The following is an 18,640-nucleotide window of genomic DNA, read 5'->3' on the forward strand; positions in this document are numbered from 1 at the left end:
GCTGCAGGTTCATCGACTAATTACATGACTCTATTTATAAACAGTGTTTGTTCTCTAAACCAAAACCCCCAATGTGCTTCTTTTTTTAAGTCGTTATGTCCCAGTAGTTTAATGTGCTATAGAGTTGCTGACAGTTTCAGAAACGCGGGATGTTCCCTAGAAAAGTGGACACAAAATGGCGACAGCACTTGTCCCACTGAACGTACACAAGAGACAGTCACTGTCCGCTTCTTCTTTGTATTGTGTTTCATTTGTCATGTAAAAATTTGGACATCTTCCTAACATGAAGCATGAAGCTCTCAAGCATCTATGAAGCTGCTTCAAACATGCTTGAGATCGCAGATGTCATCATGCCTGTAGTGAAAACACCGTGTTTATTGCGCATGCCCGTTCTGAGCCTGCGCACCAATCAGCGCGCCTCAAATATAGCGTCCAGTGAGTACCTCCGTTTAGCGGCGAGATGTTTTGGTGGCGCCCTCCTACGGTTCCCTCTCGTGACGTCATTACCTTGCGAACAAAGAGTTGGAGGGTGTTTGGTAATGAGCGTGGTAGAAGCTTGAAATCATTGCGCTCTCAAAGCAACACAGCCATGCCGCGTCAGAATTGAAGTTCTTACATTCCTCTTATCTCCGTCCATGAGAAATCCTTTGCTGACGTCATAGTCAGCATTCGGCCAATCGTGGCAGGCAGACCACAGGGACGCTTTCGATCGCGCACGAGCTCACACGATAATCATGGTTGTCGATGGGAATGGACCATGCAGGCTTTGCAATTCGGGTGATTGACGCCGGAGCAATTTCTGATCGCTGGGAAGAATGAGCACATCGGCAAACTCGAAACTCGCGACGAGCGAAAGTAATGCAGGCGACGTTTTTCTTGAGTTAGGCTTCGGTGCAGCATCGAGGAGTTCGGGCCATGACGGGGAAGCTAATCTCTCGCCTGGCAGGAGCAGAAACACGGTGCGGCCTTCCCAGCTGCTCTCAAACGCTGTCGAAAACGCTGCTGAGACTCGAGTACGAGCTGATTTGTCTATTAGAATTTAATTTCGACTCTATTCGCACATAAAGTTGTTCCACGAAGACAGGACGACTTTATGTGGCAATTCGAAAGATGTGCACAAAGATAATGAGCGAAAATATAACTTTTCGTTATCTGGATTATGGAACTGCAAATCTTTTTGAATTCTATCTGGATTTCAGTTTTTCCGCAATTATTCAATCGTTTACAATCTGGATTTCAGGTTTCCAGTTACATTTCCAGTTCCATATTCCGGATAGCGAAAAATTTATATAGGGTTTTGCGTGTAGCCTTGATTACGTTTTTTGAAGAAGTTTTCCCCCCAAATAAAAATCCAAAGTCACGCGTTCCCTTCAATCGCCTTGAAAGCCTTCTTAATAATATATGTGAAACGGACTATAATATGAAGCGCTTTGAAGGTCGTCTAAGTGTAGTCTAAACTACAGGGTGTATCGATTGGGAGGAAAGCAAATTAGGTTTTTATCACCGCGAACATAAACTATACTCATAACCAAACTCTTAGCCTCCACTCGGATATGTATGGCACTAACGGTTGCAATCACAAGTAAAAAAAAATTTGAGGACTTGACTTTGTCCGATACAAAAGTTATAAGCGGGCGTTATTGTTGTCGCATTGCACTTACGGGATTTGTTGACCGGAAAATGCTCGAAAATGGCATGCAATGTTTTCTTTAGGCAACGCTACTCGAAAATTTAGCATGTTATCGTTTTTCTTTTAACACGTTATACACGCGTCGAAATTCAACATGGAAAATGTACATCCCAGCCCAGGCACGTAGCCAGGGGGGAGGCCCGTGGGGCCCGGCCCGGCCCCCCCCCCCCCCCCCCCCAAATTTTCCGTTTTGCTGGGACCTCCTCTCCCCCCTCCCCCTCATACAGCATTTTGTCATGGGCGGTCCCCCCCGAAACAAAAAAACTGGCTACGTGCCTGTCTCAGCCTGAAGATTACATAGAGAGAGAGAAACAGACAGTATAAAGGCTCGCGAAAACACAAAACACCTACTTTGGCAAGTAATGCATGTCCGAAAAGTTTCCACACCAAGCAAACAGAGACGCTCTCAGACGCACTCGCACCCATTGGCTATACAAGTATTGGACAGTGTTTTGCTTTTACCCGCATGCGTAACATGAAAAGTCGGGAACATTGACCCTTCTCTCTGTGAGCCTTCAGAGATAAACACGGGAGACGCGACGACATATTTGAATAGCGACATGCACACGGGCAACCGGCACGCAGCGCGATTCAGAACTTCGTTAACGTGTATGTTTGCATTCGAAGCAACTCTGCACAGCGACTTGATAAGTCTGTTCAGTAAAACATTACATTTTGCTACACACAATGGTGTCGTGTCGGTGTATGCCCACCCTTCCGCTTTGTTCCTCGCCGTTTTGAACTTCGCCGGGGTGAAAGGCGACGCTTAAATTATCCCGCATGTGTTCTCGACGTTTGTGAGAGCCAAGTTTCGTGCTCTTTTGTCACGCCGTTTCTTTTTGTGCACTAGACTGTTTTGTGCGCGACGAATATCAACGAGATTTAGTTTGGCGTTTCACTTGCCTGTTGGGGGGATTTACTGTCTATGGGTGAACGCGGTGAAAGTAGTATATGCTAAAACTATGATGTACCAATTTGTACACTTTTAACGAAACAGTTCTTTGGGTATGCTTGCGGTAGATTCCCAGTTCACTAACAGTAAGCGTGTGCTTTTAGTGCGCTCACATCAGTTGCCACACTGGGTTGGAAAGTATGCTAAAAAAATGTACATTAAGCGTATACTTTTTTTTTTTTATTGAAATACGAAATTAGTTTACCTTCTCGTATAGAACGTTCTTACCGCCGTCATACCTTTAGTTCACAAGAATCAGGTGGCAATACTGCCTGGTGCTCTGCACGCTCAAAGCTCCAGCGAGGTTGTCACACGCGCTGAGAGTCTAAAATTCCCTCGATGCAACCCTTACAATTTTTTCTAGAAAACAAGTGTCAAAACCACATGATAGATGATCAGGCACGCGCAAACAATGCATTGCGGTAGCGGTGGCGTAACCAAACTTGGTTACGCCACCGCTGTAAAAAAAAAAGAATGCTGTCGATCCTAGCTCATTCCTGAAGATATTTTACGACTCCCTGAGGTCTTTAAATGTCAGCATACTTGACACACATAAACAAAAGCAACATATATAAACGCAAAGAAACATGCACGAGAGCGGTATCACGACCCTGTTGACAGCTCGGCCGCCAGTTGAAAGGTATACTCATTTCAGCCATGGACCGCCTCAAAAAAGTGGAAGGGTGCCGTTTTTTGTTTTTGTTTACCCTTTCTCGATATTTTACACAAAACACAATTTCTCGAAAATCAGGGTATATGCATCTCAAGTAAAAATCACGAGGACATGACTAATTCTTTGTCGTAGTCAATAAGAATTTTTTTACGGGCTTTATTAAATGGCGAGCTTTCCAAACAACCGCTTCCTACTTTACAACGATAAAGGGTGCTGAAAGGGTGTAGCCACGGGTGCAGGTCAATAAAACATCTTTTTACACCCTGAAGGGTGTAAATCTGGAGTGTGGTGTGTTTTTTTTAGCGCGTGCATTCACACTCTGCGGAAGCACGGCGACCTTCAAAGTGGTGTAAACTCTTGCATGTCCGACGCACGTACCTTTTCTGCTGTATTCACAAAACACAAATGCAAGAACGCAAATAACAGGGCAAATAATGCGCTGTACTTTCTTTGGTGGACAATACTGACCAATCTGTTCTGCACCATATATACCGAATGGACATGTTTGATTGGGAAGAATCGACATTGTTCGCTATACATTAATATAGTCCGTAAAAGTTGTAAGGGGGCGTGGCGAGCCCCGCTCACCTTATGACTTCACAGTCAATGAGATTGCAGGATTCACTCCGAAGAACCAATCACGAAGCGAGAAACATGAACATAATAAGCCACACCCCACCTTTCTTCGAGGGTCACCCCGGTCAAAGGTCGAACCGAACTAAAATGACTGAACGTAGAAAAATGTTTGAACAGCAGTAGAGGCTTTAAAGGGAAGCTACGGAGCTTCTTGGAAAAAATGAGTTAGAAGTGAATTCTAGTGTATTTCTACCCCATGAACCCGAATACCCAAACCATTTGCTGCGTAAGTATTGTTAAACGCGAGAAAAACGCGAAAGACAGTCGCTGTCCGTGACGTCATCGACGGCTCTTTTGGCTGCCCAAGGCTAGGGGGGCGGGGCTTCAGCCCTATTTTGAAATTGCTCTTGTGGCTCTCCGGCGCGTCGCATTGAAATACAATTTTGATATCTGCTATTCTAAACGCCAAATGAACGCAATTCAAGCGTTTTTTCTCAAATGTAGAAGTGCCCCATCTTCCCTTTAAAGCCTCTACTGCTGTTCAAACATTTTTCTACGTTTACGACTTTCTTGCTGAAGACTTGTTCATTAATACAGTTAATAAAATGACTGATATTGATGTACGGATATACTAAATACGAGCACCGCCAAAATATGACACGAACGAGAAACCGCGATCCACACTATAACCGATATTAAAAATGCTACCACCAGCTCTCAGCGGGCATTAAGTGGGTTGGCTGCTTGTCGAGCAACCTTGTTCCCCGATGCCGTGTTCGTGTACTCGAGGAGGTTGCTTGTTCGTATACTGCCGCTTCTTTCGTCGTGTTTTTTGCTGCCGCGTTTTCAGCCGTCCTGGCGGACGATCCTTGCTGGTTATTTTATGCATTAGCGGCCGTAGTTTGTAATTAGTGCTCCTGAGCGATCGTGCGCGAAACTTATAGGCTGAGAAGGTGAGGGGGAGGAGGAGCTGACGTCAGTCTCCCAAGCTCTGATTCGAGTGATTGGCCGGACGCCTGCTTTCCGCGTTCTAACGCCTTCGTCGACGGGTGTAGTGGAGACAAAGGCGGTGACGTGATTGGTCCGAGTAATTCTGGAGAAACTCTCGGAGCAGTCGAAAGAAAAATTTGGAGCGGCAAAAAGAGGTCGGGGAGCAAAAGCGCACACTTCATCTTCATTCATATCACTGCAAATATTAGATTAAGATTCATGTGTTGGCCTGTCCAACTAAGAGGCACTGTCGACTTTGCTACCATCTCAGTCATGTGCGGTTGCCACCTCGGTTAGGTACGAAATTGCACTGAAATAATCTTATACAATGCAATACCGCCAACAGCGCCTAAACATATGTTTCTTCCGAGTTCTAAAGACTGTTATAAAACTGCGATTTTTAATGAGATAGAAACAAATCCTAAAAAAAAAAAAAAACCTACAGAGGAGTACGTATAAATCTACTCGCAATACCGAAGTATCCATGCGAAATCTCGAAATAATAATAAAAAAAAGATGCCATTAGGATATCGCAGTCAATGCTGGAGATATTCACTGGCGGCCATATATAGCTGTGTGCCCGACTGCTGAGCGCGTGCTCACGGTGAGCATCCACAATTCTTTTGCCACGTGCATTGCAAACCATCAAGATTGCCGGTCTCAGCAGCCTAATAATGTGAGCTCGTTCCGAACATCTGCCAAAAAGTAGCGCACTCAAATATGTCGTCAAGACCGTTTGGATAAAGAGCTTCAGGCAGGCGCCATCTTCAGAGCTTGTGCGCATGGCGCGTGCATTCCTCTCTTTCATAGGACACGAACCCGTACCTGCTGGGCTGTGGATTTGTATACGTCGGAAAGGTGTATAAATATATAAAAGCCGAAGTTTTGTTCAGAAATTATGCCACGTCTTGCTTTGGACTAGAGCTTTCCCCTTAGCACGCGGGTGCGCTGCGGCGAAGCAAGACGCGCGAAATCCCGATGCCAACTTTACGGTTGTCGCTTCTCTGCAGTACACTAGTGAGAGGTGAGAAGCGCACTCAACGGAATTAACTGACCCGCTAGAACAGACCAACGAACGTGAGTCTTCTCGCGATACCTCCGAGTGCTGTCAGTCACTGATACGAAATGCAGTCGAATAGTGCATTATTTGAGGCGATAGTCAAAAAGTCCCTAAAAACTTGAATAAGCCTATTGGAACGAGCCGTAGAGATCCCCGACACAATGCTTCGAGATAACGTGTCTACAAAACTACAAAAAGCCATTGCAAGAAAAAAAAAAGTTTTTAAAAACAGTCGTAACCCTAAAGCAGCTATCTGTGTGAATGTACGTCGTTTTATTCGCAGCATGACGCACATTCGTCTCTCCTCGAATAGAATACGGCCACTCTCTGATAAATTTTTCTCACTTAGCATTTTGTTCTATTTTCACCTCAATAGAATGATCCAAGTAATGAGATGTGAATTGGAACTATTTATCTCGATGTAGAGTCACATGCAGGCGGAGTTTCCAGGTTCTTGCTGTGCGCATTAATTTTCCGTGCGAAGACAAAAAAAAAAGAAGTGACAATATTTGTTTTAAAAGTTGTCCTTCGCATTTCTGCACGTTTTTAACAACATTCCCCGATTGCCTATGTATACACTGCGGCGGTGTTGACTTCTTTATGTGTCATTCGGGCATTTAAACGTGAACTTACGCATAAGTTATGGCTACCTGTCTCCATAGAATGTATACAGAAAGAACGTTTAGCGCCTGAGATGCATCTACATTGCCTCTTTAAAAAGTAATTCCTGTACAAAAGAATACATTTAAGAAATATCCAATCTTCTGTTGTGCGAACCCGTAAAACATCTTTGGTTCCTTAAAGAATCTGAAGGAATCCAGCGAAACAAATATTTAAGAAATTTAGTAATTTCGAAGAACGTGTCACGTGATCCCAGATAAAAATAATAATAAAAAAACGACTCTTCCTCTCTCTCTCTCTCTATCAATAAAAAAAAGTATTGCGACTTTAAAGGTTATAAAAAAAAACTTTAAAGGGGTAATTTAGTAACTCTTCCGCGACAGGGAAACCACTTCTAAGCAAAGGACCGATCACATAACGCCAATAGATGAAAGAGTCCCGTCACAATCATACAAATATATTCATCCGACTCTAAGAGCCTTTAGCTATTACTTTTTAGACGCGATCATTGAAATGAAAAATTTGTCTCGAAAGATGCATGGTTCATCACTATGCACGCATCATGGTATCTTCCCAGACTCTGGAAATTGTCACAGGATCGAATTGTGAAGACGAAAACAAGTGAAATTTACTCCTAAGATATTGCGTTGATATTTACTGGACTTCATATTAAAACTCGTTCCACTATCGCCCCCCCCCCCCCCCCCCCCAAATAAAATAAATAAATAATAATAATAAAAAAAAAGGACAATTTTGTTGCCGTGAAATGTACTTCGCGGATGACGCGGAAGCCTTGAATCTACGATGTGGCAGGACTCCGCTTCTCAAAGTTTCGACTCCGCAATACGTCGGAGGAGACAACACCACGGAACACGCCCTTTCATCATAGCAACAATCAGTTGCTGATACCAGACTTGCCAACGTTTTTGCGCACGCCACCGATTCAGTATTGCGAGTTCTACTGTAGTTCTATTAGCTGGAAGAAAGTTTCTATACGTAATCCAGTTAGGGATATATGTACCGAAGCTCGTGTGCTCACACACGTGCTTCGGTATCCTTGACTGGAGACATAAGGACTGCGGATGACGTCATCTTTAGTGGCTTCCCGACCCTCCCCAAGTCGAAAACAAGCCGAAGCTCGACTGAGACGCTGCAAGGCGCGCTGCCGGTGATGCTGACGCAAGCTTGCAGCCGCTAGATATAGCCACCAGCGATGACGTTAGAGTCGTATATGCTCAGGCCTTGCCTTCTATGAGGCATCGCTTGGAGCGGAATCACACAAAAAAGGCGGGAACAAGGGAATATGCACTGACCTGGTCGCACTACTTTTTTTTTTTTTCTCTCTTTTTCGCGCGGAGGAACACTCTCGATGCTTGCACCCGCCGCCATCACCACACCCAGCACGTTGCCATAGCACATAGGAGTCACTCCTACCGCAAGAAACTGCGCATGCGCTGAAAAAAAAATAAATCGAAAACGAAAAAGTAAGGGGGGTTGTCCATCGATGCGACGAGGAGCCAACGACTTGCGCAGCACACTAGAAGATAACGAACGAGTGTAGGTAGAATAATAATAATAATAATAAAAAAATCGGGAGACAGGAGGATGACGTAATAAATATACTAAGAATGTAATAAAATTAGCATTAAAATAGACGAAAAAAAGCGAGATAAGCGAAGAAAAAAAAAAAAGGAGGGACCAAGGACGACTTCGTGGCACGCGATGTCTTCGGTGCCCCGAGGAGACTCGAGAACGTGTTGGCTGTTTGAAAAATAAAGTGAAATAAAAATGTAAAAAAGAAGGAACGGCACCCCCCCCCCCCCCCCCCCCCCCCTTTTTCCGCCCCCTTCAAAGAGGCAAGGAGACAAAGGCTGGCCCTGTTTCTGAGCAGCTTGGATGGACGCGCGGCAGTCACGCAGCGCGACAAGTCGGCCCTCCGCTCGACAAGCGCGATCCCCGGACCCGCGTGTGTCTGTGTGTTGGGACACCGCTGCTTTGTTCCGCGCTTTCGCCTTCGCGGATTGCAGGGCACGGCAGCGGGATCGGGCATTGGCTGGCGCCGCTGCCTCCGCGCGCAGGCCTGTAGCTTTGCAGGCAGCCGAGTTCCTTCGGTGAAAAGCAATACACACTAAAGGTATCACGACACGTATTCTTCCGCGGAACAGAAAAGTATTTATAAAATTTGTTTTTAATATTCTTTCGATTATCGATATTTTAAGTACACTTCGAATAGACGTTTTGGTGTACTTGGACTTTAGCACCCTAAAGCTCGTTCTCCTCGATGCGCATGCGCGGGGTGCACGTGCAAGTTATGTTGACTCGCATGACGCGTTGTTGTACAACTCTGACGTGCGTCCCGCTCTCCGGGCACGAAGGACACGGCAGACGTCTTCGTTCCGTTAAGCATGCACCCGAGACAGTCAATCGTTGCAATCTCGTTAAACGACCGAACATCGCGTTTATAGACCCAAGCAAAACGCGGGCTACGCATTGAGGGTGATGAGGCGTCGTGCTCATGTGCACCGCAGACTGTTCTTTGAGATCGAAACATATATTTCTAGCATCGTCGTATTCCTTGCCCCCACTGCATGCGATTGGTTCTGCCATGCGCGGAAAAGTATATCGCTCAAAAATACATTATACAAAAGACAGTCTGCATACACATTCGAACGCGGGTCACCGCGAGATCCGTGCTTCGAATGCTACTCGACCTTAAGTCGAAGTCACACGCTTGTATGCATCATACAAGTCTGCATACAGACTAAAACGCGAGATCCGTGCTTCGAATGCGGTGGTGGAGCGCGCGCCAAGGCGAAAATCACTCATCGGGCAGGTCGATAACTTAGCACCTTTGGCCGTGTTCCTCGCGTAAACAATTACGCAGAATTCCCCCCCCCCCTTTTTTTTTCTTTTGTGTGTGTGTGTCTGTAAATACGGTTGCCCTGAATACGTATTTGTAGATAGCAAACGGGCGTGTTTATTTTTTATTCTTTTACACACACCTTATGCACTCAAATTCCGACGATTTTTATAGGTTTTCCACTTCCGTCAGAAGACTCACCATTAAAAAAAGAAAGCTTGGCATTTTTTTGCGGAGCTCTCGTCGAGCCATCGAAGGGCGAGGCAGAAAACGTACTCGGACCTAAAAGCATAATTTCGGACGGTTCATTCGTCCAGCATCCTTTCTATTTGCGACTCTGTCCACGCGCTTATTATGTCCCTCGTTTCACCATTTATCCGCCAATCCGCGCAACCCCACGTTACAATATGCTGCCTTGCTGGTTCTTTTCCCCCCCATTTAATCGGGGATTACTTAATTGTTGACGTTAAAATCTTTTGATTTATACTCGCCTCAAGCCGCCGGCCGCCCGGTTAGAATGGGTTTAGCCGTATCCATCTCTCCATTCCGTTACAACAGGCGACAGCGGCCGGGTTCGCTGCTTCTCGTGTTCGCCACCAGATGGCGACGCTTTTCATCCAAGTGTTTTTAATACCCGCTCCCCCGCTTCACGCTTCATTCGTCAGGTCACACCGGCTTTCGCAGGCGTTGCAACAGTATATGATAGCACCCCTAACATTTCTTAACCCTGGAGAGTAGGAAAACAGAAAGGCAGCTAGGGTAACACGAATCTCCAAACACAGCTGTGGTTTAAATCTTAAAACACAACCTTAAATAGACAAATAACCCGAACAGTCCAAAAGAAGACACTGATGACAATGTCGACGTCACGCGTATACCCAAACCAGGATACACGTCTGCTGCACACCATTTCCCAGACCAAGACTCCGCACGACCGCGATCCGTGTGAGACCAACTGAGACCATGGTTGTCTATATTTGTGGTTCTGTTAGTAGTTGGTTGACCTCTTTCCTTTTGTTGCTTTGCGATCTTTCCGTTGTTCACCTTTTCACCTTGACTATGGTCTTAGCGGATCTCATATAATACCATCTTTAGATATGGGCATTTTCCATGGTTTGGGCGTAAGACATGAACATTCTCATCAGTGGCCTTCTTTTGGCCTGTTCGGGTTCCTTGTCTTGGTTGGCTATTCAAGCTCGTGTTTTGTAAAATAAACCCCAGCTGCGTTTGTAGATTCGTGTTGTCCTGCCCATCTGTTTCTCCACTCTCTAGAGTTAAAAAATGGTAGTCGTTAACCATGCTTGTCCGCATCCTCCCATTAACTTCACGAGAGCATCCCATTTCGCCGCCTGGCGCATTCACCCCTAGAGGGCGACGCCTTTCAACCACGTGGGTTTCTATCCCCGTTCCCGAGTTTCACACTTTGTCCGCCAGGGGCTTTCACCTACTGCAACAAACGAGCGCGCGCGTTTCACCGCTTCACATGTTGGCCTCAAGATTGCTTGAAGTTACATCGCCTGTATCCGAAAAATGTCTCAGTGATTGGCTGTCCCGAGTACTCCACGACAACGACGCTTTCGGTTCAGTCTGCCGAACACGTTTATTGAGAAAGCGAGGAAAGGTTCCTCCCCACACAATATGCATAGAGTCATCCGCAGTGCATGGGACAACGTATCGGGGGACATCACTCGGGTGAATCGCCGCAGCTCGAATAGACAGGCTTAGAACGCGCGGATAAAACACTTACACATAAAAAAAAAAAAAAAAAAAAAACTACTACAAAAAGAAATAAAATTGGAGGCAAGAAAAGGAGCGATTGCTTGGACCCGACAAGGGGGGAGAGCTCCAACCCTGTTTTGGGGATTCGCATCTGCTGCATGCTCTAAAGAGTGTGATAACCATCAGCACCCCCTCGTCGCTACATGTGCTACAACAAGCCTGATACATCTCGCCGTCGTCGTCGTCTGGCTTGTTGTAGCCGGCGAGTCTATCCCACTCCCAAAGACGGGCGACAATGTTTGCAACCCCCCCACCACCGGTCTCTTTTCTTCGAAGTCTCGGGTCGCAATATGGAGATTGCGCGTAACATGAGAAGATTTTTTCGGTAGCCGCCGATTTTCAAGGACAGCGTTTCTCTTTTATTTGTTTAAGAAAATATCTTTCTACTTTTGCTCTTGCGGTTTCTAGATGTCTTTCGAGAGAGTCCGACCCAAAATATGCTATGCAAGCAGCTAGAGATATACTTTTTTCTTCAGACGTTGCGCGCGCCGGTTTTCGGCCTGTTCCCATCATGGTCCTGGCAACAATGGGTTCGTGTTCCACTTACCGATACATATGAATATATATATGAAAAAAAAAAACCGCATATTGTATACAGACGATCTATATATGAACTTTATTAGGACGTCTTGAGCGGGGACCGCTCTTCATCTATATCACTCTCTCTACTTCTTGTTTTATATATATTTATATATTGACGAGGATATCCAGAAGGGCTTCACAGCGTCCCACTGACTGCATTTTGGACACTACCATGCTGGCTTTTTCTCCCTCTCGTCACGATGTGTTTAGGAAGGTTTAAGCTCGCGCACGGCACGCGAAGAGTGTGTGTACAATGGTGTATCGTGTAAGGGGCTTTGCCGCCTTAATCCGGATAGAGCTCTAATCCTTTAAGCCACCCGCCTGGACTCGATGCTATTAGCTACACGGGATGCGTCCCACCCCAAGTTTTCGTCACGCTGCTTTGCCGGTTTTTTTTTTTTTTAGAAGCGTGTCACCCACTTCCGGGGACAATTAAAGAGAGAACAAGATTTTTCTTGAAAGAACCCGTTTGAATCGTCTTCTTATTCGAAAACCTCTATTTTATGGATAATATCAAAAAGAAAAGACGGATTTTAAGGAAACTTTTCTTTTATTGCTTAGTAAATCAAAGCCCGTATAAAATCAAATCAATACAATTGCACTTTTTTGTTTTGTTTTGTGTCAGCACAGGTAACTTTTGTCCCGCGCACGTAAAATATGACTAAAATAGGGTGTTTCTCTTTGTTCCGTTTATTTTGCTGAACACCCAAAATGTGTTCACTTTACTTGTTTTCTCCGTACCACTACTGCCGTGTCCCACGCACGGGCCAAGGAGGCTTAATTGTGCGCGGCAAAATGCACAAAAAACTTTAATAAAATTAATTGGACATCTTGTTTCGATTACATATATGTAAGGTTCTTTATTAACGACTGAGAACCCTTTAAGAACTAAATGACCATTGAACCAATAATAGCAATAATAATAATAACAATGTTTTATACTCCGCCATGTACATGTACGCACCTTTCTTCACTGAAAAAAGATTCCTTCGCGAACCATTCTATAAAAATAGCGGTCATATACTGATAGCATACATAAGACAGTCTGCAGAACATTCAGTCGAAGTGCTTCTAAGATGCTTGAGGGGTTTCACTGAAAAAAGATTTTGTTCGCGCACCACTCTATAAAAATGGCGGTCGTATACTGAGAGCATACACAAAACAGTCTGCAGAGCATTCAGTCGTAGGAAGTGCTTCTAAGATGCTTGAGGGGGAGATAGTTCTCGATTGACTTTCTTTCTCTGCTTCTTAGTCGCTTCAGATTTCTTCGACTGTATAATAACGCTATTGAGCACGACAGACGTCGGGTAACTAGCGTGAAGTGATGATTCGCCAATGGATTACCTAATATCCAATCATTTGCGTTCGAAAATTGTAATCAGGAATTTGTTGCCCGTCGTCAAAGCGCGCCGCCCTTGCTAGAATTCGGACAATCGAATGCTGGTTCAATCATATAGGCTCCTTGCACTGACGTCACATCGCATACTTTTGCACACCAAGTAAAAGGAGGAGGGGGAATCTGCTTTTGTAAGAATGTTGAGTGACGGGTTAATCTTCTATAATCTTCTGGGAGGAGAATAGCGACGCCTGTGCTAATCCGGGGGGCACAAAGGAGGGTCCTGATAAGAGGGGAGCTCCTTCTTCCCCTCTTCTCTGGAGGGTATCGGAAATGACGTCATGTGCAAGGAGCCTATATGTGATCCAACTTGAAACGGAAAGAGGAGAATTAATATATACATACAGGGTGTCACGAAAGAAAATTTACACGGTCTTTTTTACCGCAAAACTAAGCTAGGCATCGCCGAACGCTCATTCAACTTAATCAAAAGTTGTGATTTTCTGAAAATTTCAATGGAAAAATAGCGGCCGACGGAGTTTTCGAACACATGAGGCTCTATGGCACCAGAAACCGAAAACGGGCAAAAATGGGCTCCATTTTCCCATTAAAATTTTCAGAAAATCACTTCATAACTTTTGATTAAGTTATCGGATCGGGCTGAAAATTTGGCATCTGGTTGTGACCTCTAGCGCTACCCTTGGGCTGAGAATGGGCGTTCGGCGATGCTTAGTTTAATTTTGTAGTTAAAAAGAAAACCCTGTAAATTTTTTTCCTTGTGGTACTCTGTATATATGCTTTCAAGTTCGAAATCTAGCGCGGACAAGTGCGCGAGATTTGGCAGAATGTGAATGTCTTCGGTGCGATTAAATTCGATGTTCCTCCGACGAAGTAAAGAACTTGCTTCCGTGTTCCGCAGGACCGGCTGCTTCAAATAATGGGAACAATGTGCGATATGTACACCAACTAAGAATACAATAATTGCACGAAACTGGTATTGTATTGAACTTTACTACAATTGCACCTGAAAATCAAGATGCTGGGAAGTCCGTTCTTGCTTAATTGTTTTCTGATCTCCGGAGTTTTGATTGAACAATCGGCCTGGATTGATGGACGCGCGTCCGGTGTTCACTTTGAATCGGGCGTTCACTTTGAATCGGGCGTTCACTATGAATCGGGCGGTGACTGGCGCCACCGCCAAATAGTATTTCTACCTCCAGATTAAATTATGTTTAAGCCGATTTTCGCGTAACGAGCGCTTTCTTGGGAGTTATACACATGCGCAGAAACTTATTGGGAAAAGGTCCGTGCTGACGCGTTGTTCAGTATACCTATTTTTTTGTTTTCTTCCCGTGGTAACGTGCAAGAAAATAAGTAAATTAAAAAAAAAAAAGAAAGGAAAGAAACGCGTTGAGTTTACAGAATCACGGTCAGATGGAACAAGTCCGCCGTGTGCGAGAACTCGCTCCGAAGAAGTGTTGGCGCCCGCCGAAGACGGGCATGCAGGGGCGGAGTGCTATCGGAACAAGAAAATAAGCAGTTCGAGGCTCGAGTTATTTGTAAGCGATGTCCGCGTACCCTTGGCAGTCCGCCGAAGCGCCAAAGATGCGCGTGCAGAGTCGTATATCAGGGACCGAGCGTACAATCATCCCCCCCTTCGTGGAAATCGCCGATAAAAACAAATAGGCTCCCGAAAAAAAAAGAATTTCAACAATATGCGTATAGTCATCATTTTAACCCTAGAGAGTGAGGGACAAGGACGGTGGCCTCCAAAAGGACGACGAGTGCGTCTCTTTCGGGCCTCCTGCACGCGCCGGTCGCCTTCCGTCGTGCTTTGTCTGTGTGTGCACGCTCGAAGCTCATTGAAAGCTGGAAAGTGCTGAGAAATTTGCATGTTCGGTGGTTTGATGAGACAGCAGTGAAATGCAACCCAAAGTGTTGCATTGCTGGGGCCCCCCAAGCGAACACCGCGTGTTCTTTTGTACAGTGCATGAGCCACGTGAGCTCGGCTCTCGTTTTCCGATGTCCGTCTCTGCCGCGAGCTCCTTTCGCGGCGCGAGGACACCAGTGGCCCTGTAAGCCCGAGGTCCTCCGGCGACGTTTCGGCGTTCCGCGCCGCTCTCTCGAACGTCCCGCCGCGGCACCGCTCGCCGCCACCTGATTAGCTTTTGGCGGCGATGGCGTTGTAATCCAATTGAGCTCCTTATTATCCCTTCGGCCGCAAAAGCGTACACACCGCCGAGATAATAAAAAAGGAGGCGGCAAAAAGGGGATCAAATTCCCTTTAAGGAGATAATTCCCGTCTGATCCCCCCATCCCCCCCTTCTTCCCGTGCCCGATTCCATTGATCCCCAAACAAGCGTTTTTCGTCGTCTGCTACTAACCCCGTCAACGCGCGCGCGCGCGACGTCTGCTAAAACTCGATTCAAAAAGGTGGAGCCACGAAGGGGCGGAGCTTGCGGCGGTCCCGCCTCCCGCGTTATATTAGACCCTTCCCACCGCGCGAAAAAACGCGGAGCGCCTCTCGCGCGCGCGGAGAGGGCGTCTTTTCTTGTTTTTCCCCGCTTCGCTTCGTCGTTGCGGGTGAAAGTGGGGCGTGTCCGGTAGGCGGTGCCGATGGGCGTGGCCGGGGGGCGGAGCCTGCGGTTCCGAACGCGTCCCGTTTCCCACTCCAGTGGCGTGTGCGCGTTGCGCAGGGTGCGTGCGAGCGAGCAAGCTGGCGTTTCAACCGGCGGCCGGGCCCGGGCCGTTCTCGGCGTGCCAAGCTCCGGGGGGCATGGCGGCCTACCACCACCTCAAGGCACCCGCGGCGGCGTACTCCGTCAACGGCATCGGACTCCACCACGGCTCGCCCGGAGTCGATCTGCTCCACCCTGGATACCCCGGTACGTGCGACGACGCGACGCCGTACTCCTCGACTGCTCCGCCGCCGCCGCCGAAATCCCTCATTTTGCTTGTTGCCGCGATCGCGGATTTGGGGATTACGCCCGCCAACAAAAACCGGGGAAAGGGGGCTAAGAAGGAGGGGGGGGCAAAGCCGATTAAGGCTTTGACGGATGCCGAGTAATTGTGGCCCCGTGCCCTTGCCCTCGAATTAGGGTAAACAGGGCGGCGACCGAATTAAGCCGCGGCGCTGCCCCCCCCCCCCCCCCCCCTTTTTTTTTTATTTTTCATTTGCTTTTGGGATTTTGTGGCTCCGCGGTCGGCAAGCCCGGGCTACCCCCAAAAGCAGCCGTGCGGTGTGTTGCAGTCCACCCCCTAAAAAGTGCTTCGTGGTTCCCCTGCAGGGCACCCGCCGATTCGACTGGACAAGTACCGGGACGAGTGGGACTCTCAGATGATCGAAGAAGTCTGGTACGGATCGTCCGGCTGCCCAAGTGAGTCTTTCCCCCCCTTGATCTTCGTTCTTCGCTGTATCTGTGTTTATACCTCGAACCAAGGAAAAAAAGAAAACAAGAAAGAAAAAAACAACATAAACCGGTCGGTATAGTTGTTGCGCTCTCGCGTTGCGGCGCGCGCGCGCCCGGAACAACACCTGCGATTTTTATGGAAGATGAAGGAGGAGGGGGGGTTACCTGCTCCCAGCTCGCGTTTACGGCCCCACAAAAACGACGCTACGTCGCAACATCGCCGCCCGGCCCGCAGGTCGTCTCCGGCCCGCCGCCGTCGCTGTGCCGCCACGTGAGCTGGAGAGGCACCGCGGGACTCCTTCGCGGGTGTTTCTGTTTTGTTTTGGGGCCCTTCGGACTTTCCCTGGGCGGGAGGTTGGTTGCGTTCGCTCTCGCGAGCGCCGACCGCGTTCGTTCGGCGTGGCGGGGTGCCCGACCACAAAAGACGCCGCGCTCGCTTGGCGCCCGACTGGGGGTCAGCGGCGAAGAGTCGCTTTGCCTACCGCCCCCGGGGGTTATTACGACGCGATCGCCCCCGGGGGAAGGAACCCCCCATCGTACGCCCCCCCCCCCCCCCCCCCCCCCCCCCCGCACTCGAAAGCTCACTTTGAGGGATACACCGATCAGCTTTGTCTGTCTAGGCAGATGGACCGCTCACTCTCCTTTCTATATAGGTGTACTCACTCCACAGCCTCTATATCACTCGACATTCTATATATCCGTCGCTTACTCTACATTCTGTGTATACCAGGACTGATTGAAAGTAACGATTTTTTTATATATATATACGTATATTCAGAATCGGATAAATCTATAGGTTCTGAACATGTCTTTTTTTCCTTCCCCTTTTTTGAAGTAGCATCTTTCACGTTGAATATATTTTTTTTAAATGTATGAGACATGATGTAAACGCTAAATGCTAAGCGCACGTATTTATACGCATACACGCTGATCACGCCACAGCCTATAATAAGGCATGTGCACCGGGCACTCTACGACATAGTTACATAATATTATCGTCATCAGATTAACAACCGCATTTAAACCTGAAATGGTTGGGTCGCCTCCGATGTTTTACGCGCGCAGTGGTGGATCGGTCACGAAATTATATACGAACAAGATGGTGGGTTTTCAGCAATAAATGACGGAACCATATCGCAACCAATATATTATATGTAGACGTTCCGGGTTCATTTGACGTCTCATCCTGTTAGCGGCATCTTATCAAGCTATATTTTGCGCAGTTTATTTATTTCCGAATACACACCCAACTAGCCCACCACAAGGTGTCACTCTGCAACATATATCTAATGAACAAGCCACAAATCTTTTTATCACTCGGAATGAAAAAAAAAAAAAAAAAGTCACTCTGAAGTTGCCGTTTTAAAAGACATAATCTGCTTGTATGTCGGGGCACCCGATGTAGCTATCAAAGTTTGAATGACGTCGTTGCCGCTTATCCACGTATTCATAATTAAAATCCCCGTGCACAATGTAGTATACTTTGTGGGCATATATATACACGTGCCGCAGTAGTGTCTCTAATCAAAACTTAGACTGCACAGTCGTCCGACCCTGTATCAGTCTGTGAATCGTCTGAAATGATCAAAATATGCCTCACACACGCACCCCTGGAAAAGAAAACCTTAAACGAACAATCGTATATATTGTCTTTCAAAGCACACACCTCCCTGGTGCCGCTGTGCCTTGTTGTTGGAAATTCGAAATGAGAGCCAGCTGCTTGCTGTACAGTCTCCCTTCGTTTAGAGTATACGTTGATTGTCGTAAATCCAGGGCGTTCCTGATTTTTTGTTTCTTTCGGGTTTTGTCTGGGCGTTGTTGCATTTGAACGTTTAGATAAACACACGCGACATCGTTGGCTTTAGCGTCGAGGAAAAATTATGGTTGCAAAATGAAATGTTGCCTAGCTGTGTTCACTTCTGTCAAACAAACCCGCGTCAGTATTTTTTTTTTTTTTGTTTCTTTGATAATGTTAGGTTACAAAGAACACTGAATATCGGCGTGACGCGAACAGCGCATAGCAACAAGAAAAACAATATTTCATGCACCATATAAACTTACGAGGAGGTAGAAACATCATTGATCGTACGAAAAAGCTTCAAAATACTGCC

At 46.7% G+C, this 18,640-nt stretch overlaps 1 protein-coding gene across 1 annotated transcript in view; it reads left to right on the forward strand.

Moving 5' to 3' along the window:
- The first annotated feature begins 15,780 nt into the window (after positions 1–15,780).
- The window catches only part of LOC8032980 (homeobox protein OTX2), a 90,971-nt gene continuing 88,111 nt past the window's right edge, over positions 15,781–18,640 (forward strand). Inside the window, exons 1-2 of the mRNA XM_040220148.3 lie at positions 15,781–16,004; positions 16,407–16,496. Coding sequence (XP_040076082.2) covers positions 15,896–16,004; positions 16,407–16,496 — 199 coding nt within the window. The 5' untranslated portion in view covers positions 15,781–15,895. The remainder of the gene's footprint in view (positions 16,005–16,406; positions 16,497–18,640) is intronic.

This window comes from Ixodes scapularis, unplaced genomic scaffold (assembly GCF_016920785.2).
Source record: "Ixodes scapularis isolate PalLabHiFi unplaced genomic scaffold, ASM1692078v2 PGA_scaffold4__175_contigs__length_147842914, whole genome shotgun sequence".
Classification (NCBI taxonomy): domain Eukaryota; kingdom Metazoa; phylum Arthropoda; class Arachnida; order Ixodida; family Ixodidae; genus Ixodes; species Ixodes scapularis.